Here is a 26734-nt window from a genome sequence, read left to right as displayed (position 1 = left end):
GCCTTATGGGCTTTAGCAAGGCTCCTCTAGTTCTCATGGCTGAAATCACAAGGTTAATGCGGGTCATGTTTTCGTAGTTTTGGTACGCCATTAAAATTCTGCTCATCTGTTTTGATAAACTGAAGTGCAGGGCACTGTCTCGAGCAGTGCAAGGACAAGGAAATAGCCCAGCAGCATCCAACATGTGACTAGTGGTTGCAGAACCACTTCAAAAGTTTGGATTTAGAAAACATGACACCTTTAAAGGCAGGGGCAAGATGGCAAGCATAGCTGAAAAAGCATGATTTCAGAGGTTCGATCATAGCAGTTATTCATATTTGAAGTTTTTGGTGCAAAGTTTGAAGTTACTAGGGGACCGCTCACCGCTTAACAAATGTATCTGATTCTGTTTGGCCACATCCTTGAACCGCTGAAAATATCAAACTCCAAAAATTTTGAAATTCTCAAGGTAACATTTTTGATTGCCAGATTTTACACAATGATGGCCTATGTTATGTTATTCTGATTTATAGGGCGCACATATAACATGAGAGGGTATCTTGGCACAAGAGGAGCAGACTAGCCTGTCTTATTGAGGTTTATTAGAGGCACCAGGTCTTTAGTTTCTTGTGGAATGCAATGACAGATCTGGATGCTCTAATGGGGAATGGGAGCTTGTTCTATGGCTAAAGGATGATATGAGAAAGAGCGTCCCCCATTTTTGGCTTGCCAGATTGCGGGGTGGGGGTGCCTGGAGCAGGCTGGCTGGACAGAGATGTGTAGTGGGAGTGCTGAAATGGATGCGGTTGTTGAGATAGGCTGGGCCTAAAGCATGTAGAGCTTTGTAGGTATGTGTGAGGAGCTTGAAGAAAGGGCATGTCTACATCAGGAGCCAGAGGAGGTCTTGGAGGTGCTTGATTTTTTGAGTTCAGTGAGGTATGTTGAGCATGGATCTGACAGCTGCGTTCTGAACCACTTGGAGCTTTTTGGTGAGCTGAGCAGAGATACCTATGTAGAGGGCGTTGCCATAGTCAAACCCGCTGTTAATGAGTTCTTGCACATTGACCTGCGGGAGTCTGGTGGGAGCCTAGATCCTGGTCTACTGCACCTCAGAGTCATTATTGTATTTTTCCTTTCACATTTTGTTGCTCTAAAGATTGATGCCTAACCTAGTTTGTGTTCTATATTTCTTCATTTTGGTATTGTTGTTGTGGTTAGCTGCTGCACAAACACCACATACACTTCTCAGGAAACCATTACTGCTTAAGCCAAGCTACCAAGGGTGAGCCAGGAATCAATCACAGAGACCAATCTGCCTTTCATGGGTCAGATTATATGGCGAAGTGGGAGCTCGGTCACACCTCATTTCAAGGCTATGACCGCTCTTCCCCGCCACTCACGCAATCTGTTTGCCCACACCATTTTCAAAACAATATGATATTCATATACAGCTTCATGCAAACAGAGTGACAATTTACATGCACTGTGAGTGATAAAAATTACACAACACCTAGATCTCTCCCTCGATTTTTAATAGCCAAGGACGGGCACTTAAAATTGTGCAAGTGTTGAGGGGCTTATTGTTCATCAGCCTCCTCTTGGTCCCCTGCAACCTATTCTTTTCCATGAACACTTGAGCCTAGGTAAAACAATTTAAAAATTGAATTTAAACTTTAAACGTAATTCCTTGGTGAGAATTAGTTCTACAGAAGCTGTGTCAAGGTGAAACAGTGCTCCCAGTAAAAATGCACACGTTTAATGCTCAGATTATATTGCCCAGTGTTTTAGAAGTGTTCCATAATGGAAATGACATGTTAATAACATACACACTTTTTAAACCAATAAGGCACTCTGAGGCATCTATTGCTGTCTCGCAATCCCAGTTTTCAAGAGACAGGCGTGGTTTAAAGTCTTGGTTTTCAACACCCCAGAAGCATGTATGTGTAGAACAAACATAGGCTGCCATGTCTTGGAACTCTTTCACATTCTCAAGTGTTATTTTGTAGGCTTTGACAATGCTCAATGTTCTACATTCGATGCGCCCTCTAATGTTGACCTCTTTGTAAGAAAACAAAGGCCTTATGAATATTGCCAGGGCAGATGTTTGACGTTCATCCAAGTGCACCAGAAGTTGGATGTAGGTTCCAAAATTAGCATCTTAAATGAAGGACTGAGTGTCGGCCAAGTTCCACGAATATCGGAACTGCTTGCAGTTAATGTTGTATTATTGAAAGATGCTGGTTCTTGCTGCATTCAAGCCCTTGGTTTCCAGTTGTTCGGAGAAGCCTGAGGTCCTTCTGAGGGGGGCATTGCCTCTGTCTCTCGTACCTCTTTGTGCCACTCCTCAGTGCCTCAGGGTGCTGGATACCCTGAAGTAGGACAGGAATTTGTAGCAGAGGCTCACTACAAAGTACCAGATGTTCCTGGCCATCTGCGACCGTGCAATGAAAATGCGCCAGATGAAGACAACGAGGACGACGTTGAAGGCACAGCGAATGTTTCCTAGCCTTAAAAAGGAGAGAAATAACATTCAGTTCAGTGTAATTCATGGCAATTTGTATTTTTTTTTGTAGGAAAAAATAGATTATTTTTATTGCTGGTATGCCTAACGTTTGTCATACTAGCCCCAGAGACAAAGATCATCGACCTCATTAGCTCTTCAATTCACTTTAACTGATGCTGGTAAGGTTGGAGATTTCTCAATTGGACAAAACTGAAGCACATGCTCGTCTATTTCTGTAATAACGAAACATGCAAACAAATTGTGCCCCAGTTAATATTACGGAAACGTTTTTGCATCAAGGCAACACTGAAATTGTGGAACCACTGCTGAACAAGTAAAACCCCTTTTTTTTAAATGAGATTTTAAAATTGTGGACCAACCTATCTTAAAATTGAACAAACTGACTTGCGCCAAACATAGCCCATTTGTATTTTGTCAACTTAATACGGAAACACAGCCAAAAATGTGAAAATATGTGTGCCATCTTGGACCTAAAGCAAATATTGTTTGCTCTATTCTCTGTTACACAAGCAGCAAAACTAGTACAAATAGTTTTGCCCTGTCTATTTTGTTTTTTGTTGCACCAGTTCAAAGTTTCTTTAATGGTGGTGCACACTTGCAGAATGGCTATCTTGCCACAGAGTTTGAAGGAACTCTTTATCGCATTGTACCGTAGAGTTGTCGGCAACTTTGTACTCGGCGGTTTCTCACATTTCTCCACCCACCTTCTCCGTTTTCCTGCAAGGGGTACATTGTGCTATAAACTCCCACCGGAGCCTCTGACATTGCTCTGGCTAGAATCCCCGCTTAAAGATCACGTCAGTATGGACTGAACTGCTGCATTTTGGGGCTGGTTTAGACTAACTTGCATATAATTGGGACTCTTCTGCACTGACACAGAAACATAAGAAATGTTGGAGGTCTGCAGTTAGGTGCGAGGCTATCAGACATAGTAATTTGGAAATTATGGCTCAAACATGTCTGTCCGATTTGACTAACTTCTGCGGTTGGAAAAAAAAAGCTGACATACAAACTGTCCCCTCCCCTGTTCCCCAACTATTTTTCATTTGGGAAGAAGTTTCTAAATGATATTTGTTTTTGAGAAGCTGAATGAAAATTATGCTCTCCCTCTTGAGTGAAATATAATTTTGCATATTAAAATCAGTTCTCCCTGATATTTCCTAGAAGCTGAACATATTGAATATTGTTTAGCTTACATCCATCTGAAGGTGTATTGTCTGTTAGCTGTCATCCAGAAGCTTTAAATTGATACCCGTTTGGTGGGCTGGTCCCTTACTACCTATAGTTGTTGACAAAAATGACCAGTTACCATATGCGGACCCTTCCACAGGGATATACAGTGCACAATACAGCCCAATAAGATGCTATGAAGAGTCATTGTGTGGAGTTTGGAACTTGTGCCATAGAAATGGTGGACAGCACCCTATCCTCCCTTTCCAACAAGAATTCCACCACAGTGAAAATTACCTCGTGGCTCACCAAGAATAGATAGGGTCTATTGTGACTGTTTTCATTAATGCTTACTTTTTTAAGTGCTGTCTTGCTGCTGGTAGTCCTGACATGTCCTCGTTCAGCACATATTTCTTGGTTCCTATGCAGTAGTTTTCAATGTACTCCGCCCAGTTGAGTTGACGCACATCAAAGTTAAATGCCTGATGTTGGGAAAACAAAACATAATTGGACTCACTGCAACAGATAAACAGCATCTCAAGCATCTCAGTATTGAAGGACAAAAAGCTGCTTGGCATTTGCTTCAAACGACAGACAGCATGCACATAAAAATAAACTGTTGCTGAAAATATGGCCTTAGGTTCACGAGCACCAGTTGATAATCAAGTTCTTTCAATTTCATGACATTGCCACGTCTCTTAAATGTATAAGTGTTTTCTGTTTATTGAAGGCCGTTCTTACTTCTTCATCACTTCAAGATGCTTACTGTCCATACAGTAAAATGGATTCCCTCCTGCTCCATCAGTTTCAGCCACAGACGTTATGGCCCTGGCCTGTCGGTGCTGGTCCTGCCCATGGGTGCAAGAGCTGATGTCAGCTAGAACACCAGAAACATTTAGGTGGCATATTATGAATGTTGGGACTCGTATCAGGTCTGTATAGTCAGATGATGGTGAAGAGGAGCCATTTCATAAAGAGGTATGCCCCCCCCAGCTATTCCTGGGTCGACGTTCCAATTGGGAAAATGCACTAGAATATCACTAACACCTCAATTTCAGTTAAAAATTAACAGATACAAACAAATAACCAGGTCCTTTATTAGAAATACATTGTGAGCAACTGGGGCAGAGTGCAAAGCATAACCTGAATTCTGTATGTATGCCTATGGCTAGAGCTTTAGGTCCAAACTCTATCAGTCATAGGAGGGAGGTTTCCGTGGAGGTGGGACCCCTTCCAGTTGAAACAAATGAAATGCACTGATGCCACCTCTGGAACTGCGCACGTCTTGGATACCCATTCAGCTAAGGTTTTTGCTTGGTGGAGTGAGTAGGTTAGTCATCTGAGACTAGGTTCAAGGCCTGTCTGAAAAGTTCGTTTATCTCTTTCGTCCGTAATCTAAGTAAGTTTTGGTTGTTCCTTAAAGACCTAAAGGCTGAGTTGTTACAGAACTACTTGCTTGAATTGTCTTGACTCAGCACACTGCTTCCCAATAAATTCTTAAGAAAGGTATACATTTTTGCTGTCCCAGAGGTTGAAAGCACTCCTTTATATTTTAGGGTTTATGTCACAGTCGTGGTTGTGAAATATTGACAGTAAGGCCCGTATTTATACTTTTTTGGCGCCGCATTTGCGTCGTTTTTTGACGCAAAAACGGCGCAAACTTGCAAAAAACCATTGTATTTTGTAGGTTTGCGCCGTTTTGCGTCAAAAAGCGGCGCGAATGCGGCGCTAAAAAAAGTATAAATACGGGCCTAAGTACCTAAAGTGACTTTTACAGCTTCCTCACTGACTGTAAATAGTTTACACCAGTACTATTTTCATTGCTGAACAGCACTGTTAGACCTGATATTCTTGGTGTGGTATTCCACAAGACTTTTTTAACTTCACTCCCCTCTTTTTGCTGAACTTGTATGTGTTGGCATGACGACTCTGTGCTTTTGTCCCACTGCTAAGCAGCAGCAAAATACATGTGCTGTCTCCCTTAACTCTGGTGAAATTGGCCTACACCTTATTGCCAGAAATCTGTCTCTTCTATAGACTAACACTGGGTTACCTTATTACACTGAATGGTCATAATTTCAGCTTAAGAGCAGATAGAGAAATGTATCTTCCACTCAGAAGAATTGCAATTTAAAACCCTTTTTAATGGGAAAGTCGGATTTTAGGTTATTATTAAGAAAATAGCACTTTCAGAAAGTCAACATTTTTCTGCCTAAACCAAACGTGCCTTTCTGCCAATTTCTAGAGTCACATGACTGAATGGTTCTCCTGTGGAGTTGTGTGTATTCCTTCCAAACATGGGAATAAAAAGCCCTTGGGTATGGGGCACAGTGTTCTCTCCTGAGCTGGGTGTCCTAGGATGTCCCAGGGGGTTGTATTCAGTCTTCTCGAGCTTCAAAGAGTAGCCTAAGGGCTTGCCCACCTCCTTCCTAACTTTTAAGGGCTGCCTGCCCTGCCACTGATAAATATAGCCCTCACCTGGGTCTGCCTACCCTTTGTTAAATGCCAAACTCAACAAGAGGGAAAGTTAGACTAAGAAGGCACCCCTCACCTACAGACTGGCACTGGGGATACAAGTGACACTTTCAGAATCTCTCTTGAATCAATCAATCAATCAATCAATCAATCATCAATCAGTTTTTGTAAAGCACCACTACTCATCCGTGAGGTCTCAAGGTGCTGGTGGTGGGTCTGGGCCTCATTTTTGAAGAGCCATGTTTTGAGGTTCTTCCTGAAGATGGTGAAGACGGGCTTTGTCTGAGGTGTGTGGGCAGGTTGTTCCAGCTCTTGGCTGTGAGGTATGCGAAATAACTTCCTCCAGTGGTGGTTTTCTGGATGCGTGGGACGGCACCTGCTGGGCGGTGCGAAGGGGTCTGGTGAGGTTATGGAAGGAGATGCAATGGTTCAGGTAGGCTGGTCCGATGTTGTGCAGGGCCTTGTAGGTGTGGGTGAGTAGTCTGAAGTTTATTCGCTTCTCTACTGGGAGGGTCCTCAGGTTTTGGGAGATTTGTTCTTGGCGGGGAAGGTTCAGGATGAGTCTTACAGTGGCGTTTTGGATGAGTTGCGGTTTCCTGATGTTCTTTGTTGTGGTACTGACATAAAATGCATTGCCATAGTCGAGCTCGCTAGTGACTAGGGTGAAGGTGACTGTTTTGCAGCAGTTAAGCGGGATCCATTTGAAGATTTTGCGGCGTTGGCGGAGGGTGTGCCAGCAGGAAGAGGTGACTGCGTTTACCTGTCAGGTCATTCATAGGGAGTAGTCGAGGATGATTCCCAGGTTGCGGGTGTGGTCGGTCGGAGTAGGTGTTGCGCTGAGCGATGTGTCTTCAGAACACACTTGGACCTGTGGAATATTTAGAAAAAGGATTATGGGTTGCCCTGCTGTCTGAAGGAGGACCAGGCTTTCCAGAAGTGACTCCATGGGTTAGTTGGCTGACCTCCTGTTTGTGCTACAGGAACACAACAAGCTTTCAGAGGGCCCCCTGCAACTGCCCAGTACCAACCAGACCTGCCTGAGCCCCACTGCTGGCCTCTGCTAGAGTGAATTCTGATCCCTAAAAGGTACCCACCAGATCTGAGATCCTTTGCTGTACACTTCTTCTGAACCTAAGATGAAAATCCAAAAGTTTAATCTTCTCCAGACCATGAAGTGGACTCTTCAAGCAGAACAATGGCCATCTGTGACGTCTGCCAATGCAAATCTCCAGCAACAACTTGTCTTGTCGTCAACCACAACAGCTTGCATAAGCTGTCACAGTCTGCGTCAACCACCAATAAGAAGCTCCAGCGACGACCGGCTCATCACGCCACAATAGTGACCTTTCATGACAGCTGACCTGCTCCTTGTGCCGACAATGACCTCCTAGTGGCCCCCCACCAGTAGCTCCTCCTATGGACTTGAACTGGAGAGTGTAAACTCTTTGGTGGAATGAACCTGATCCCTGCAGATGCTGTACATAATGACCTGGAAGGCGATGGTAAAAGTAATTATTTTGGGTTATCTGCAGGCTATCAAGATTGTTGACTTGGCACTGTCCTGTATCATATCAACCTTACTGACTGGACCTGTTATGCCATGCAACTCGGTTTTCTTTCTTCAGAATCATTAATTGATAGTGGGATTCACCGGGGTCCTAAACTGTCTCCATGCCTACTTAACAACTACATTGACCATCTGGCTAAATACCTCTGCTGTAACGGAATTGGCTTCTACAGGTAAGCCAACAACCTGCAATTCACCACTTGAAAGAATGGAGAAGTGCCTTTGGTTGCCTCATGAGAGTTGTGCTTGAAGCGAGTAGATGGGCAGCCACTGTCTAAAGTTTAACTAGGGTGAAATCGAAGTGATGGTGGTGAGAAGTAAGGTAGATCCCTAGTCAGACCTGTAGTGCTAGAGAGATGTGAAATTCATTGCTACTATTCTTAATTTTGTTGTCTACTTTGATTGTATTCTCACTCTGAAATCTCAAGAGTCATCTCTCATTTCTAGCTGTTCAGTAGATCTATGCTGTTTGAGGAAGGTACTTCTTTTTCTCAGTGATAATACAAAAGGCCTCACCGCATCAGATATGAAAGTTTCAGTTCTGGGTTGTTTGTGCTTGCCTAAGTATTTTTACAGATGCTTCAGATGTTTTGTTTCAAAATTAAGTAGCCCAGGTGCAGGTTGCTTGCGCTATGATCTTCTCAATGCTTTCATTTGGCATCCTATTAGAGACTGGGTTGTCTTCAAGGTCTTCTATTTCATTTCTAATACCATTTGTGGCCATGCCACAGCCTTTTTTTAGAACTGCTTTAATTTTCACACCTGTGCTAGTCATCTTCATTCTCATCAAGCTGTCCATCCTCAAATTTAAGAAGATTGCCTTGGGTGGCTCTAAGGTCTCCATTATTGGGTTTTGGAACTCATTGCCTCTCTGTCCTCGATCGTCAAGGGCCGCATCCCAATCAATCATTTTTTGCCCACCATGCCACCTCAGTTTGTAATCCAGCCATATGTAAATCAACCTTGAGCCTGTTTCTCATGGGCACAGCCATCCCAAACTGCCAGACCAGGTCCTCCCTGAACCAGAACAGAAACAATCTAGGACCGGTTTTGCCCTACTTAGGGCGCGTCAGTCAGTTATAGTCCTGAGGGACCACCAATGGCTAAGATTACTTCTGAGTCTCTTGAACCATCTGGACTCGCCTGATGAGCCAATAAATAGTGTGAAACTGGTTCTGGGCTGCTTGTGTTCCGGTTCAGGGAGGACCTAGCTTGGCAGCTCGGGCTGGACTGTTCCTAGTGAAGCAGGGCTAAGACTGATTTGTATTTAGCTGGGTTCAAACTTAGGTTGTATGATGGGCAAAAAATGTTGGATGGGTATGCTGCCCTGGATGATTGCCCATGGTGTTTGACCATAGAAATGGGTCCACAGGTGCCCTATGGTCTGGCCAGACCAATGCGTTAAATAATGATGCTAAGCAGGCTTACCGCCATTATTTAGGCCCGCCTTCCTCCCGTGCACCATTTTTGCACGGGAGGATAAATAAGGCGCTAGGGCCTTAGAGTCATTTTTGGGATGGGAACGCCCAACCTGCATCTCATTGACGCAAGGTGGGTTCACGCATACAAAAAATGACTAACTCCATTATGTTGACGTTAGACTACTCTAGTGTCAAAATATAAATATGAAGTTAAGTTTGCGCTGAATTAGCGTAAAAGTAAGTGATGCTAATTCAGCGCAAACAGGGTATAAATCTGGGCCGAAATGTGGCAAAGGGGCAGACAGTGTGAAAAAAGGTATTGATTGTTATTTTCTACAAAACAGGTCTGGTCCTGTGAACAAAATATGGGAACCGCTGCTGTGTATTGTAGTAGATCGGAAGGGCATTAAGGAGAGAGGCTGGGAAGGGCACAGACGGTGAATACTCTAGTTGAATATGATTCAGTATAAGGCAATGATAAAGGAATTGCAGTCAATAGCATTCATAGCACAAGAGTTTCAACTATCAGTTTAAGAATTGAGGTTTCTTTGCTCCCAATGGACTATCCAACATTGTCAGCAATCAATTCCATTTAGGGGAGCCTAACAATTATCCTGAATAAATGGACTAGTAAATTGTATACATATGAAACCCAGCTTTATAATTAAAATATGTGGCTCATTGTTTGTCTCCTTTATCCCCCCTGAATAAAATAGCTCAACAGGTTTTGAAAATTAAGACTACTAGAAGAAATATTTAAAGCGATGGATCCTTCTGTAAGGTTACATGAAATTGTTAGATATTATTAATCCCCAAGTAGTAGAAAGAACCTTAAAGTATGTAAAAAAGTCTTCCTATTAATTCCTCAGTTCTGCTGTTTGCAGAAGAGTCTGTCGAAGAAAGAAACCAGGCCTGTGGTATTTTGAGGGGGGTCATATTTTCAGGGTCGCCAGTCTAAAACCTGACACCGGACTGTTAGAATTAAAAGGCCACTCGGAAGGAGGGCCAACTTTGAAGCCACTTATTGGTCAAGTTCTGATTTTTTTCAGCACTTCAAACAGGGGCTACACATTGGGAGAACATGCTTGAGATAAACTGAAAATTGAAATGTACACGAACACATGATATTTCAGAGAGCTCTTACCTTCTTGTCCTCTGGGGTGAGCGTGCCCATTAACATGTTCACATTATCTGAGCTCCACTCCCATGACTGGCTGCTGAAGTACTCAAGGAGCATCATAGACTTGTGGAGTCGATTAAAGATCTTCATCATCCTTAAACAATGGCCAGAAAGGCAAAGCATTAAGTGCTGCACAGACAAGATTCTCCAAAGCAACTAAATAGAGCAACAGGGTAAGTTACAATAGTGCTACACATTCAATATTTGACTACACATTCATGATGGTGAAATATACTTTAGAAGGTACCAGGTCTTGCTTCCAATTACTTACATTTTGCAGTCATTATTCTGTTGAAGAAAACAATACTAAACTTCATTAGTTGCCATTTTTACATATGTAGGGGCAAATTTATGGTAAGTGGGGCTGCACCGAGTTCAGTGCCACTTTCCCTGCACCCCTTAGCGCCTCCCTACCGCCACCATATGTGCACCATATTTACAATATGGCACACACTTGGCGCAGGGTAGGGGGCAATAGAGTCATTCAATGTGACACTATTGATGTACTCTGCAGGAGTGGCGCCAAAATGTTGGTGCTACTCCTGCAGAGTACATAGGGCCCCATTCTAAATAATGGAAGCCCCCTTTTAACGCCTGCTCTGACCAGGAATTAAAAGTGCCGTACAAAATGGCGCAAGGAAATCTCATCATTTCCTTGCACCACTTTTTCGCCCCCCCTCCCCCCCAAAGGGTGAACGCCCTCTTTGCATATATTATGCCTGGCACAGGCATAATGTAGCACAAAGGGTTACAGAGTGGCACAATGCATGCATTGCTCCACTCTGTAAATACGGCGCAGGGATTTCGGCCTCGTTGGTCCACATTAACATCAAAAATAATGACGCTAATGTGGCGCAAGGTGGAGCTAGGGGATTATAAATATGCCCCACTAATTTGGCCACATAAACATGGCCACTTTAGAATGGTAAATTATAAAAAGCTATGCAAATGTGCTAACAAAAGAAGCAAGCTTCCCAGTAGGACATTGCAGTTGCAGGGCCCTTGAGAAACCACTTTAAGATGGTCCCTCACCAATACTGAGCTAATGGTGCTCAGAGTAGGAGAGGCCTGGCCCTTAGCGGGCACTCATGCGGGCCTCATTGTTTTAAATAAAGACAGGGGTGGGGTAGGAAAGGAGGGCAGGGACATAAAGAAACAAAGAGATGGAGATGAACTATTGCCTCATGCACAGACTGCAAGATCTGACCTTAAAGTCTCAAGGAGATTCAGTGAGACAGAGAAGTTTCTTGAGTGGTACACAGACAGGCTAGGGATGCAAACCTTCAAATAAGGACCAGGGACCTGTCATAGATAAGACATCAATTGACTCATGAACAACAGGCAGGCACAAGCCCACTCTAAGTCTAAACTAGAAACACTAGATCTGTTGTCAACAGGGAACTACATCTGACTTTAGTCATGACCTAATAAAAGAGAAACATGCTAAGTAGTAAGAAAAAGTGCGTCCCCACATTGTACAGTTGCATAATGCGCTTTTTCTCTTTCTCTCTGTGTAGATAAATCAGCATGATTGTTCATAAAAATAGACAAATTCCACAACGAGATTGGGAATTTGCTTGAAAGTAATTTGCTACTTGTTATTAAAAATCTATATCAATGGCGAAAGTAGACTTTTGATAATTTTAGTGGAATGTCAGCTTTTAAAATCTGTACTTTGTGCTTCATGCGAACAAACTAATTTTGAGTGTGCTTTCCCAGCAGCCCTGTGCCAGAGAGTGGAATACATATGACTTAATGACTTGCCTCCTGGAGATACCAGCAGTGCCTCCTGGAGATACCATTTAGCGTTGAATTAATAATCTGGGAGAGGAAAAGGAATGAACAACAACACAAAGGCCAGCCTTAACAAGTACTCCTTTTGGAAGGGAAATCTCAAATGGGTGTCTCAGGGACTGAAAACATTTATGGCCTGAGCTAATCTAGGCATGTTTAGCCTGACTGGCAAATGTAACTTACACTTTTGAGTAAGTTTGTTACTTTTCAGTATTCACAAGCTCCGAGTGTAGATTACTACAAAAACAAAACAACAGTAGTAATCCCAGCGCTACGCATGGCTAATCACTGGTACTGCACACCCAGAAAATATTGGAGGTAGGGACTTAAAATAAAACCCGTAGGAAAGAATGTTAAATTAAATTGCATTATTTACGATATGATAGGAGTGTAAAATATAAACTAATATCAATAAATCTAAAAAACAAAAACTCTAAAAATAGTACACATTTATTATTTAATTATAAATTATTTTACTGACATATTTTGAATTTAAAAATAATATAACCGTTTATTTTATTAAAAATAATTACACTGATTTTAATTAATTATGTATTTCACATTTGTAATAATTATTAATGATTAATAAAGATACTTTTTCTTTAGGTGGGCCTTTATGTTTTTATTTAAACTTCAGAAAAATAATTTTAGTTTAAGTTAATATGTTTTCTATAATGAAAATGATAATGCAAATGTAGGGATAAAAGAGCCAATAACTCTCTTCTTAGTGGTAGAAAAGTCCAACACCAATAAATCCAGAACATTTCTCTGAGGCAGTATTAAGGAACAATATGATGCAAGTCTATAAACCTGAGGGATCAGAGTTAGATGTCACGTAACGAGGAGCTAGTATAATCCATGGACACGATTGGTAACCTCTACATTTGTTTTCTCCAAAGGTATGAACACACACCTCTTTGTTCTTAATTATTTTAGTTTGTTTTGCTAGTTTATTAAGTAAGTTAGTTTTCAAAGACTATCAGGTGTTTTTGGAGGATTATTGGATTCAAAGCAGAGAGAAGGATGAGTTCCAACATTCTATGTTTGACACCAGATTATTAGGATTTTGAAACCCAATGTTTATTCATGTGAACTGGCTAGGCTGTTACAGCTAGTTAATCTACAGTGTGATTGTTGCTCTCAACAAACTTCCTTGTTTATTTAATTTTTCTGCTGAAGAAACTCAGTATATTTTTGCTTACAAGAGTCATCAGAAAACAACTAGTTCTATTAGAGGTGGGTCACAAAGTATAAATTCAGATTTGTTCAAAAGGAACCAGAGTTTAAATGATGTTACTACTTTCGTGGTTTAGGTAAGAGGTTACCCACGCCTACCATTCTAATTGGAACCAGCAGCCTTTCCTTTTTTTCCTTATGAGTCATATCCTGGTAATACTTGTTGCTTGTAGGTTTTGAGTCAGGGAGATGAGTGTGGACTGTCATTATGTTCCTTACACCTACCTCTGAGGAATTCAGGCAGTGGCAGCTCCTCCGTTAATGCAAAGGAAAGGAAAAAGGAGCAGCGGAGCAGGCAAGTTTTTATTTATTTTGTTCGTATTAAATTTTACCCCCTCCCACTCCCACCTGCCCCACCCCCACACCGCCCCTTGTGAGCAAAGCGAGCCGCGACTGAATTCAGGTCAGAGTGCTTGACAGCAGAATACTCCTTTGTCCTGCTCACAACATTTAGCACTTTGTGACTTCTTGGCACTTCTGCCTAAAGTCCAGTGGTTATCTTTTTAATGATACTTTACTCATGACATTTTGTTGATTTGTTTTGGAATTCATTGGGCTGTCTTCTTAATTTTAATATTGACTGTAACGTCTTGATCTTGACACACATTTCTCTGGGGAATAGCCTGATGTGCATGCCACAGCTGCCGAGGGTTAAACAGAAACTCATATAGAACTGTGCTGTGATCTAACCACAGTTTGTTTATTAGGTTGGTAGGGGTAGTGCCCTTCCAATGTATTATTCCACTTTCTGGAATTGTATTTCCATTGATACAAAGATGCATTGTTAAGACACAATTAAAAAATAATTGAAAAGATGCTCAAATAATCTCTTATGAAATTCCTTACAGAAGGGCTCAGTTTTCAATAATTCATGTGAAATATAAACAGTAAAACACACCATTGGGTTTCACATAGGCTTTTTTGAGATACCGTTTAAGATGAAAGAGCCCCTGATTTGTTTCTATTCATGTAATTAAATATTTCAGCTAAAAAGATACTGTTTATTGTCCAGAATTAAAAACTGGAAAGCAGTGGTTGAAGAGTGAAGGAGAAAATCAATGGGAAGAAGGAAATAGAGGACTAAAGAAAGTGAGGCAAGGAGAACGCAGGACTATGAGAAGGAGACAGAACACACATAAATATAATCTAAATATTGTTTCTGTGCTTCCTGCTACTTCCCAACATAACCCTGTAGGCCTCTGGAGTGACACAACTCCATAATATAACCTCTGCATTAGTATATCATTACGAAACTGCCACATCAGCAGATGTCTTAATGTCCTCTTAAATGCCTTGGCCTCGTCTGTTTGGGTGCAAATGCGGGGCTAGTCATCCCATAACACCTTTATTTGCGCCAGACCCAATACACAAGATGTGACCCCCACACCCAGCAGTTGTTGTTGCATTGACTGAAGCTATCTTTTACCCTGTGCCACTGGGCTGAGATCCGGAAACAGGAGGATCCTTCTTCTGTCCACTTTGGGAGCGGATTGTGAAATAAATCTATTGTTTTCACAACTTTGTTGCCTATCAAAAATATTTTAATCGATGTGTATAGTATTATGCAGATCTAATAATCAGTTATGTAAATGGCACAATCATCATTTCATTATGGACTAAAACTTTGAAATGAGCAAAGTTACATATCAAAAACACAAGAATTGTTATTCTGTAATAGAACTTTAATAATGAGAACATTATTAGGTGCACCCAAAACATTGGAGCTCACGTCAGTCCTAGGTGGTATGAGCCCAGATACATGTTAGGTTGCTACTTACCTGGGTTTTCTTCCTGTCAACCACAAGCAACAATCGTACAGTAGAGCTGGGGCTTTGTGACTAACAGCAATCCAATACTGGTTCAACAAGTAGTTTGAAGTAATATTAGCTTTGGGCCTTCTAAAGGCCTGCTCGAGGGGATTCCTCTTGAAGGAAGATATGACATGGTACTCTGCAATAAACCAGATGAAATGTACGAATTTAGTTAACTATTTATTAACGTGAGAATTGCCTTCTGTAAGATTTACACTTCCCCAAAAAAATGTACATTGAATCTGTATAGGAACAATTCATTTCAAGATGCTTACAGAAGAAATACTTTTTTTGCTTTTTCAATGTATATATTTTTTCTTTTTAAATATACATGTAATCCGAATTCACCATGAGGGGTATTGTGAACTCTGAACCAAGCCTCTCCCTGAAGATAAGAACGTCTTGCTCCTTTACTGATAATTATTTTAATTATTTTTTTCTTTTTAAAACAGGAACGTTAAATGAAGGCTAATGCAAACCAGGTGCGTTTTCATTCCAGGGTTAATTCGCATAATTAATCCTATGCTAGGCTCGTATAAACAGAGCGATGTTCGGATATATTTATACTTTTTTAGCGCCGCATTTGCGTCGTTTTTTGACGCAAAATCGGCGCAAACTTACAAAATACCATTGGGGCATATTTATACTCCGTTTGCGCCGAATTAGCGTCGTTTTTTTCGACGCAAATTCGGCGCAAAACTAACGCCATATTTATACTTTGGCGTTAGACGCGTCTAGCGCCAAAGTATGGGCAAATAGCGTCATTTTTTTGCGTGAACGCCTTCCTTGCGTTAATGAGATGCAAGGAAGGCGTTCCCGTCTAAAAAAATGACGGCGACGCAAATGCGTTGTATTTATACTCCCGGGCAAAAATCACGCCCGGGAGTGGTCGGGTCAAAAAACCCCGCATTTGCGCCACTTTTTAACGCCTGGGTCAGGGTAGGCGTTAAGGGGCCTGTGGGCTCAAAATGAGCCCACAGGTGCCCTCCCCTGCCCCCAGGGACCCCCCCTGCCACCCTTGCCCACCCCAGGAGGACACCCAAGGATGGAGGGACCCATCCCAGGGACATTCAGGTAAGTTCAGGTAAGTATAAATTTTCTTTTTTTTTTTTTTTTTGGGTGGCATAGGGGGGCCTTATTTGTGCCCCCCTACATGCCACTATGCCCAATGACCATGCCCAGGGGACATAAGTCCCCTGGGCATGGCCATTGGGCAAGGGGGCATGACTCCTGTCTTTACTAAGACAGGAGTCATGTAAATGGTGTCTGGGCGTCGTTAAAAATGGCGCAAATCGGGTGGAGGCGATTTTTTGCGTCAACCTGACTTGCACCATTTTTAAGACGCCCTAGCGCCACTTTTCCCAACGCCGGCGCTGCCTGGTGTACGTGGTTTTTTTCCACGCACACCAGGCAGCGCCGGTCTGCTTGCGCCGGCTAACGCCATTCAATAAATACGGCGCCCGCAGACGTTAGCCGGCGCTTAGCGCAGTTAGCGCAGTTTAGCGTCAAAAAGTATAAATACGGGCCCATTGTATTTTGTAAGTTTGCGCCGATTTTGCGCCAAAAAACGACGCAAATGCGGCGCTAAAAAAAAGTATAAATATGGTAAGTATTTCTGTGAAGAAATAGTTCGTCGATCCAGCAGGATGCAGAGAAAAATATTTTTCTGAAGAATGCATTAGTTTTCGTAGCTAAAACACGGCCCTTTGCATGTACAGAATTGGCTCTATATTCTTCCCTTCTTCTGCCCTTTCTTTTTTACAGCTAGTCCAGGGAAATTTCACAGACTGAACATTATCATGGAGAAGAAGACACAACATATACGAGCAGTAATTAAGAATAAATTTGCATATGACATCTGGACAAAAAATATTTATGTTTGGAAGCTGGACCTAGGAATTAATGCTTACAAAAAGAACAAGTATGTGACTGCCATACATACTTCAAAGATAGTCTCAGGAAAAGTCTTGGATAAAGTCTTAGATCTGGTGCTGTGGATGGAAAGCCTGTTATCACTTCACTAAAGTTGGTAAACCTGAGGGATGCCGGAGAATAATTATATCTGGCGGTGGTTGCATGGGACCGCTGAGTGCTCCACCTGAAGTGTTCCCAAACGGAATGCGTCCCTTTAATGGACGTGGCTGCTTTAAAAAACGTTCCTCGTTTGGGAATGCAAGTGCAGGGTTGAAGATCTGTTGTCCCTTGCAGAGCTCCATCTCTGCATTCGCAGTCAACCACAAGGGAATGCAAAATATGACCCGGCTAAATAATAGTAATTAAATGGGTTGTTTTGAGTCCCACTGTGAATAAACAAGTTGTGATGTGACCTATTAGCAAAGAAGTCTCCAACCTTTCCCATAATGAAAGCTACTTCTGAGCAATGAACACTGTCCTGAGCTACTTCCTAAGAGACAGATTTGATAGGGGCATGTAGGGATCTAGAAACAAATAGCATCAGGGAAGTATCCAAATCTTGCCCCTGTGAGGAAGTAGAATTAAAGTCACAAGATTAGGGATTAAGAATATCCAATTCCCTTTGCTCTTGTGAGAGAGAGAGAGAAAAAAAGAAAGTATCCAAATAGAAATAGAGACAACGAAAGATAGAGTAAGTCGGAGAGGGAGAAATTAGAGATTGACACAGTTGTGAAAAGAAAGAAGCAGCAAAGCTCAGAGAGAGAAAAATTAAAAAAACAAAATAAAGGAGAGAGCGAGAGACAGAGAAAGGAGACAAAGAGGAAGGAGAAAGAAACACCGAGTGAACAAAATGAATAATGGGGAGGAAGAAAGAAAAAAGGAAGAGCAAGACAAAAAGAAAGAAAAAACAAAGCGAGCAAGGGGAAGAAAATAGAAAGAAAGAGGAGAGAATGGAAGGCAAGAATGAGAAAGAAAACAAAGAAACAGAAGAGAGGAGAAAAGCAAGGAAGTAGAGAAAGAAAGCAAAAATATAGAAAAGAAATAAAACATGAGGGGTAGAAAGGACGACAGAGAAAAAAGATGCAGAGTGAAGTCAAAATTGAAAGAAAGGAGATGAATAGGGAAAATAGAGAAAGAAGTAGCAAGAAACGGAGAAATGAGGTGAAGGAAGAACAACAGGAGAGAGAAAAATAAAATGAGAAAGAAGGAGAGAAAGACACAGGAGGAGACAAGGAGAAGAAGAAAGAAACAGTTTGCAAAGAGGAGAAAAGAAGAGACAAAAGACAGAGGGAAAGAACAAAAGAAAATACAGACAGAAAGATGAGAAAAAAGAAGGAAAATTAGAGAAGTACGGGAGAAATGAGAAAATGAAGAAAACATAGAAGAGGACGAAAATGCAGAGGAAGAAAAAAGAAACAGAAAGAAGCTGAATCAATGAAATAGAAGAAAGACAGAATGAAGGAGGAGGAAAGACAGAAGAAGAATAAAAAAAATTAAAAGAGGCACGGAAAAGAAATAAAGATGGAATTAAAGAGAGAAAGAAAGCAAGAAAGAAAATAATTTTTTAGAAGAGCGTTGCATGAATAGTCTTGAATTGTCAACTCCATGGCTCCAGAGAAAAAAAGTGCATTTTTGGGAGCGCTGCCTTAGCTGGTGGACAGTGGCATATTCTCAAACAAGTTGTTAACAAGGAATTACCAAGTGCAAGCTAATGGTAGTTCATAGGTTGCATTGCAAATTTCTTTCTCATTCGCAAACCAGTCGGTGTGCAAATTCCACATCCCCAGGTTGAGAATGGGAATAGAACATCAGGTCCTTAAGGAAGTTACCCATGATGGAGGACTAGTAATGCAGATAAGTAGCTTTCACTTTTCCATCGTGGGATCTTCTTTAACCTTCCACACTGAATACAACAGACAGTGTGCAATTAAGCCAAGGAAACTAAAATTCCAAGTGAAACAATGAAAAATGGCACAAAATTCATTTAAGGAAGCTCACGAAAAGAAGCATGATCCCGGTTTGTCCTTGAACTAGGGATAACCTCTAGTTTATTGAATGTGGAGTAGGTGAAACTAATTCTGTTGCAGCTGCAATGCAGGACATGTTAATCTGACATCTTCCTAAGAGTACAGAAGGCGCCAGAAGACTCTATAACTAAATAGGCAACATCAAAAGACTCCTTAACATCATCCAGTGGGTGAAAAATGATCTTTCAGTTAGAGAGGATGAGCAGTGTTTGACCTGACTCTTTTAACAGGGTCTCCCCAACGCTTTTGCCTACTGTTACTGAACCTCTTTTTATTGGCATTAGGACTATTTAAACTTTTTCCCTTCTAGCAAGTGTAAAGTGCTTGTGCTCTCTCCCTAAAACATGGTACAAATGGCATCTACCTGACTGGTGCATTCAATTTACTTTAAACCCCTAGTACATGGTACTACATGTACCCCGGGCATGTAATTTAAAATTAAATGCTACTAGTGGGCTGCAGCACTCATTGTGGCACTCTCTAACGTAGCACTTTAACAACATGCCTTAGGCCTGCCACTGCAGCCTGTAGAGCAGTGCAAACTGCAATTGCGACCTGGGAAAATTAACCTTTGGCAGTCCAAAGCCTTCCTTTTTAATGCTTATTAGTCACCCCTAAGGTAGGCCCTTAAGGCTCATAAGGCAGGGTGCACTGTAATTATAATTTAGGACATGTGTACTTACGTTTAAACATGTATTCACAGTGAAAAACACTGACACTCTTGTTTCACTGGTGTAAGGCCTATCTCTCCCATTGTCAAACACTGAGTTACCTTATTGCAGTTAATAAGTGTTAACTTTATATTCATAGCAGATAAAGATATGCTGTTTACACTCAAATGAATTGTAGTTTAAAATCCGCTTTAGTGGTAAAGTCAGATGTAGGTCACTATTCTGAAAATACCACTTTTGTATTTTCTTGTTTAACCAGTTGTGCCCTCTGCCAGTGTCCTGGGTCACTGACTGTGAACAGCTCTGCTGTTGTGGTTTGTGTATTGCCTCCAGGCAGTAACACAAAGGGGGCTTAGGTGGGACTGGATGGTCCATCCGGCAGGATGACTGGGAGGGCTGTACCCAGCCACACATCCAATTCAAAGGGATTTGCCTTCTGCACAGACAAAGGAATCAGACACTGGGTTTTCCCTGCCAGATAGTATGGAGTCTTGATGGGGAAAGGGATAAACTTTCCAGAACCATATGTGGGGGAAAGACAGGGAGTCCCTACCTCACAGAAAGGCAGGCACCAGGTGTGATTATTGGACCTCCAGAGCCGCTCTTAAGGACACTCTTGGACATGTGGATATTGCAGGACTGCCCTGCTGCTGAGGAGAACCTTGCTGTCTGAAAAGTGTTGCAGTCTAAAGGATGAAACTGAGACTGCCGTCACAGGTAAGATTTAGTGATTAACAGGAGGAAGCTTAACACTTGCCTGCATCCATAACTGATCAGTGCCAAACTCACCAACCATCACCCGACATTCCAACATTCCACCCCCCAACGTTCTTATCCTATCTACACTGGTAGCTGTACAAGCTTACTACAAGAAGGAAGTTTGGACCTCTTACCTTCATCCCAGTCTAATCTACGTGACTCCAAGGGTCAGTTGGCTGGCTTCCTGTGTGAGCTACAGGGACATATCAAGTTGCAGAGGCTTGCCTACAACTGCCCAGCTGTCCTGATACACTGGACTTGCGACTATACCAGCCTGAACCCTTGTGGAGTAAGTTGCTGGTCCCCAAGAGGTACTCCCAAGGTCCTAGTCCCTTGTCTGGCATTGGTTTGAGCTCTTCCAAAGAAGAAAAGGTAAAATCCTGAAGTTTGGGCCCTTCACGACTGCGACTCTGCTGCCTGCTATGACTGGCAACATAAAGCTCCTGTGAGACCAGCTATCCGCGCTACAGCGACAGTTAATGAAGACTTGCAATGTGAAGCTCCAACAATGAACCCCGACCTGACGAGAGCCCATGACGCCCGGTTTGCCCTTCGCGCTACAGCAAAGACTACCTGCAATGCTCTCCCCATTTCCCTATACCACAAACAGAACTCTTTGAGAAATTAACTCTTTCTGTGGCACTAACATGGTCCCTATTTCTGACCTGTGCTACATCATGGTGGGTCTGACTTGTGACTTTCCCCTCGTGTAGTAAGATCAGATGACACAAGTGGCACTTTCTGCTTTCAAGCACTATTTTCACTATAAACTTTGAAACTGAATATCTCTGGTTCTACTGATAACGTTTTTGTCGCTCTGGTATCACTTTACTTATTAGTATTTACTTTATTTTTCTAAATTAGTGTGGGATTTTTCTTGTGTTGTGTTGTGTTTTCACTTTATTACTGTTTGTGTGCCGGTTGCATACTTTACACAATGCTTCTAAGTTAAGTCTAACTGCTTTTGTGGCAAGCTACTAGAAGAGTAAGCATAGGTTGATTCAGTGGCTTTCTGTGGCTCACCCTGACAAGGACTGTGTATTATTTGAGTGGGGCTAACACCTCTCTCAACTAATGACAACATCTTTTACAAATAGGATATGAAACTTTAAAAATGATTTTGGTATATATTCAAAAACATCAAATATAAGATCCAGATAGAGAAATACAGCAAAGATCCAACAGTCTTTTGTCAGGTAGGGGCTCTGGTAAGGTAACGTGTAAAAGCTCTTCCCCTTAACAGCTGAGATAAACTTCAAGTAAAATAGTATTTCAACTACAAATTAATTTGGAATTATACAGTTAGCAATGATAAAAAGTAAGAATCACACATAATATGTAGTATATCTTGATATTTCACAAACTGCATGTTTGCCATGAAATAGAAAACACATGACAGCAGCTATTCTCTCCTGTCTAGGATAGAACAAAAAGGTATAGTGCTGGAAGTCCATTGCTTTAATAGTTACCTGCCTTATATCTAAGTGGATGTTCGCTATATGTAACATAAAACATTGACCTCTTATAGGTACTAACCTTTGAACACTAATACACAAACTCCTGACATAAAAGGCCGTGGTGGCTGTTTGAAACTGATGAAGAGAAAATACATAATTGTTTGTTAACTGTCTGGAAATGCCTTAAAATGGCAGTGTTAACTTTAGCTTTAATGAGGCTTTTGCATATTTATACACATTTTGGCATATTGTTCCTTCCAGGAATGTTGAACCAGAAACGGTAATTTAAGTCAGTTAATTATAATTATAATTACAGTTTGACATGAAAGAAGTAAGTTAGCATGTGTTGCTTTTGAAATATACAACCCGAAATTAATTAGTTTTAAACTCTTTAGATCTTGCAAATGGGTTGCGACATTCAGTACTTACGAATACAAGTGACTGCAGAATGAAGGAGAAATGGTAAGTCATCTGCAAATATTAATATGGTGTTAGTGCAGACATCCCCTTAGTGAACAGAGAGTTCATGCCAAGTGTGATGTATCAGCACTGATCATACAACAATTATTCTAAGAAAAAGAATACTGTCACCTTCCTTGATGGAAATTAAGAAATATGCAGCCACTTACTTATATAAATATCAAATACCCATTTTGCAACATTGACAGCTTTTGAGTATGTGAAACCCTAAGCAAGAACCAGCAAGGATGGAACTAATTTAGAGAGTAAACGTCAACAATGAGTCTTCTGGTAACATTTCCTTGGTACCCAGAGGATGAAGCTTTTTTCATGTTTTTTTTTTTTACACTGATAGTGAATAATGTTTAATTATTCACTATCAGTGTTATAAAAAATGGAGTACAATTAGCTGGACTAGACTCACCCTCACAGCTGAGGTACGCAAAAAAATGGTTTTGAATGTATGTTGCGTGCCTGTTTGAGAGGATGTTTAGATGAGTGAGTTTGTGTGTAAGTGTGAATGTGTGCATGTGTAGGCATGTATGTGTGAGTGAAATTGAAGGCCAAAATGGGTGTTTGACGTTACTTTCACTACCCCAGGCATTTTGGTGAATTGACATTCATGATCTCACTAAGTTGGTCATTGATTTCTCTTTCAAGGGGCATTCCACACAGGTTACCCTCCAATACTTCTCCATATTTACAGGGTGATAAGGAAGTTTTACAACTTGCCACTTCCCCTCCTGTCTTTCACTGACTATCTGTGTATCCTACCTCCCTTGTTGCCCTAACTAGGTTCTATGTCTCCTCCTTCACACTCGCCACTAGACTCCTGACTCTGTTTCCTCTTCTTCTCATCTACTTTGCTTGTTTTTCCATCCCTCCAGACTTCTTACCTTTCCTGTTCACTGCTCTGTTTACTCTCCTTCCACCCTCCTCCTATGTTCCCCATTCTTATTGGATCACACTGATCCTACTGTCTTTGTTTACCTTTGTTTTCTCACTTCTCACAAAAACATTTTTCGAGGCAGACTTCCACTTCCTTTTTTATGGTCTGGCTGGACAGTGCAGTTGTCACAAGACAATTATGTGAACAAACCTAGATAGGGACGTTAGCTCCGCCCTTCATGTTTGAAGTCAGGAGTGCATGTTTTGATTTGGCAGAAGATGTGTGCTTCCACGAAAAAGAGTACTTGCCCTTCACACAGCTCTGATCACTATGTTTATTTATCCAACTGCATAAGCTTGAACTTTCAAGGGCACACACATGACATTTGAGCACTATTAAAGTGTCTTGTTTTCCAGAACTGTTTGACATTTTTGTGCTGTTTTGTGAAAGTTAATAATTGCAATCAACATGATATGGTATAGTGGGTCAATATTTTTCTCATTTGTTTCCTTGTTTATGCTTGTAGTCAGAATGGCCGTCAATCAGACTCTTTTTTTCCCTTCAAGGAAAATGTAGTGATCCTCTAACCCCCACTCCAAGCTGAAGAACAACAATTGGCAACTTTCATCTACAGTTTACCAACCAAAACGTAGGTCACTCAGAAATGCATGTTATGACGACCAATGGCAGCTCCCTGTAAGAGATTGGGTTGTTGGTTGACTGGGGTGTAAACCCTGGTCAAGTAGCAACCACAATCCTTGTCAGGGTAAGGCACAAGCCAACCCTGAATTAACCTTTGCCCAACCGTCTGGTAGTTTGGCATAGAGTTGTCAGGCTTAACTTAGAGGCACTGTATAAAGTGTTTATGCAACACTTCAAACAGTAATAAAGTGGAAACACCACAAAAAAGGATCCCACACCAAGTTAGGAAAATAAAACAAGACTAAAACGTTAAAAATCCAATCAGTAGAACCGGAGATATGCAAGTTTAAAGATTTTAGTGAAAATAGCTCCATAAAGCACAAAGCACCAACTGTGGATATCTGGCCATGCAGAAATGGGACAAAGTCACAAGTTAAGGCCAACCATAATGGAGCATTGACCTGTTACAGGGATCCAGTTAATACCGCTGAACAGAGTACCTTAAAATTCTGGTTTGCAGTGCATTGCGAGGATCTGTATCGAAGGTGCGTTGCACAGCCAAAGCGATGCGCCAGTTCCGAGATGCGGTGAGGCTGCAGTGCGAGGTCCTGCATCGTCATCAAGGATCCCATTGACGAGGGCTTGCAATGTAAAGTCTGGTTTCGAGATTGCAATGTGCTTTCGAGGTGATGCATTGAATCTAGCATCGCCTTCGAAGCTGCCGTCAACGAGCAATGTGAGGGTCTTCGCCAACAATACATTGTGCAGCGGCATTGCAGGGCAGCAGTCCTTGTCCTTTAAAGAAGCAGTCCAGCAGAGTGGCAGTTCTTTCAGCAGCACAGCAATCCTTCGTCTTCAGAGTATCTACAGGTTCAGAAGTGTACTGAAGAGTTGGTGTCTAAGGTCCAGTATTTATACCCAGTTGTGTCTTTGAAATGGGGAGACGCTTCTAGAGCAGTGGTTCCCAACCTTTTGACTTCTGGGGACTCCCACTTTATCATTACTGGAACCCGAAGAACCCCACTGAAAAATTATTCGAATCTGGGAAACTCCCCCTTCCTCTCCCCCCTCAGAGTTATTACTGGAAGCTGGGGACTCTGGCCTACACATTGTCAATGATTTGAAATGCAAAGCAATATACAAAAATTACAGAAACAAGCATTCATCAAACACGTACACAAATAACACATTTTATTTCATTTGCAAACAAATATAAAAAAAAATAATTTAATAGGAAAGTGGGAGCTTTTCTAAATTCAATTGAAGCCACACATTGTCCATACTATATTCTGTCTGATGCACCTGCACTGCTCCAACAAATCAATGTGAGGATACTACTTCAATTTTTAGCCTCCAATTTAAACATCCTTGACATTTGCAGTATGTTTTACAATTTTCAGTTGTACATTTAGCCACTTTATTTTTAAACATTGTATTAATCTGTTAATATTATTTAATTTTCTAAGCAGTTGCAGACGCCCTAAAGAGGCTTCACGGACTCCCAGGGGGACCCGGACCACAGGTTGGGAACCACTGTTCTAGAGACATGGTTTGAGGTGCACATGTGCCCTGCCTTCCTGGCCCTGGCTCTAGACTAATTACAAGAGGTATGCAACCTTTTGTTTGGAGACAGGACACAGCCTATTCAAGTGTAAGTGGGATGGGCCCACCTCCTCCCTCCAATATTGACAGTGAAGACCCATTCAGTCACACCTGAGCTCCCCATTGTATGTAGCTTTCTAAGAGGAATACACAAAGCTTAACTGTCAGCTAAACCCGGTCATGTGACCAGGAACAGGCAGCAGACACTTTGGGCCTAATTAGGAGTACAGCAGACTGTTTGCACCGTCTGCCGAACTTCTGATGGGGAGGTTGCTGCCACACTGGGTACCTCCCCACCGGACCCATTAAGTTTCCCCCGCTAGACTGGCAGGCAGAAACCTCGGATCGCGCCCGCCGACCTAGCAGGAAACAACCTACAGCATTGTCTCCAGCTTGTAATGGAGGCGGCTGCAATGCTGTAGCCAGCAGGGTGCTGGGCAGGTGGCCTTCTGCACTACCCATGCCAAGTGCATAGACAGTGCAGGGGCCCCCCTGCAACCCACTGCACCTCGTTCTCCGCCGGCCTTTTTCATGGCGGTTTTACTGCCATGAAAAGGCTGGCGGAGAACGAGGTCTTAATCCGCAGGGCAGCGCTGCATGCAGCGCTACCCTAGCGGATTAGGATCTCCGCCACCACCAGACTGCCGGGATCCAAGATCCTGGTTGAGCTGGCAGTTCCCTGGCGGTCAGACTGCCAGGATTGTTACTTATAGGCGTAGGTCCAGACTGCCATAGCAAGTGTGGCGGTCATAAGACCGCCACACTCGTAATGAGGCCCTAAATGGCTAATGCAAGGAAATGCCAACTTTCTAAAAGTGGCATTTTCAAAATTGGAATTTAAAATCTGACAACTAGGATTTTCTCATTACAATTCCTGAGACACACAACATGAACTGGTTACCTGTTCCCATTTGGAAATTACATTTATAAAATGTCATAAGGTAACACCAATTTTATCCTATGGGAGACGTTGGCCTTGCAGTAGTAAAAGAAGAAATGTAAGAGTTTTTTACTACTAGCACATGTGAGAGTTGATTGTACATTCCCTACATTTTAAATACATTGTACCCTGCCCTCTGGGCAGTCTAGGGCCTGTCCTAGCGGTGACACATATGTATTAAAAAGGAAGGTTTGGGCCTGGAAAAAGGCTTACTTTG

At 42.0% G+C, this 26734-nt stretch overlaps 1 protein-coding gene across 2 annotated transcripts in view; it reads right to left on the bottom strand.

The window, feature by feature from the left end:
* Positions 1-1494: 1494 nt before the first annotated feature.
* The window catches only part of FAR2 (fatty acyl-CoA reductase 2), a 357779-nt gene continuing 332539 nt past the window's right edge, over positions 1495-26734 (bottom strand). For both annotated transcript variants that reach the window (XM_069228182.1, XM_069228183.1), the window contains exons 9-12: positions 15125-15296; positions 10281-10410; positions 4028-4155; positions 1495-2486 (exon numbers count right to left, since the gene is read on the bottom strand). In XM_069228182.1, the coding sequence (XP_069084283.1) occupies positions 2324-2486; positions 4028-4155; positions 10281-10410; positions 15125-15296 (593 nt within the window). In that variant the 3' untranslated portion in view covers positions 1495-2323. The remainder of the gene's footprint in view (positions 2487-4027; positions 4156-10280; positions 10411-15124; positions 15297-26734) is intronic.

This window comes from Pleurodeles waltl, chromosome 4_1, assembly GCF_031143425.1.
Source record: "Pleurodeles waltl isolate 20211129_DDA chromosome 4_1, aPleWal1.hap1.20221129, whole genome shotgun sequence".
Lineage (NCBI taxonomy): Eukaryota > Metazoa > Chordata > Amphibia > Caudata > Salamandridae > Pleurodeles > Pleurodeles waltl.
The sequence above is the reverse complement of the archived record's forward strand: the minus strand, read 5'-3'. Positions and strand labels throughout refer to the sequence as shown.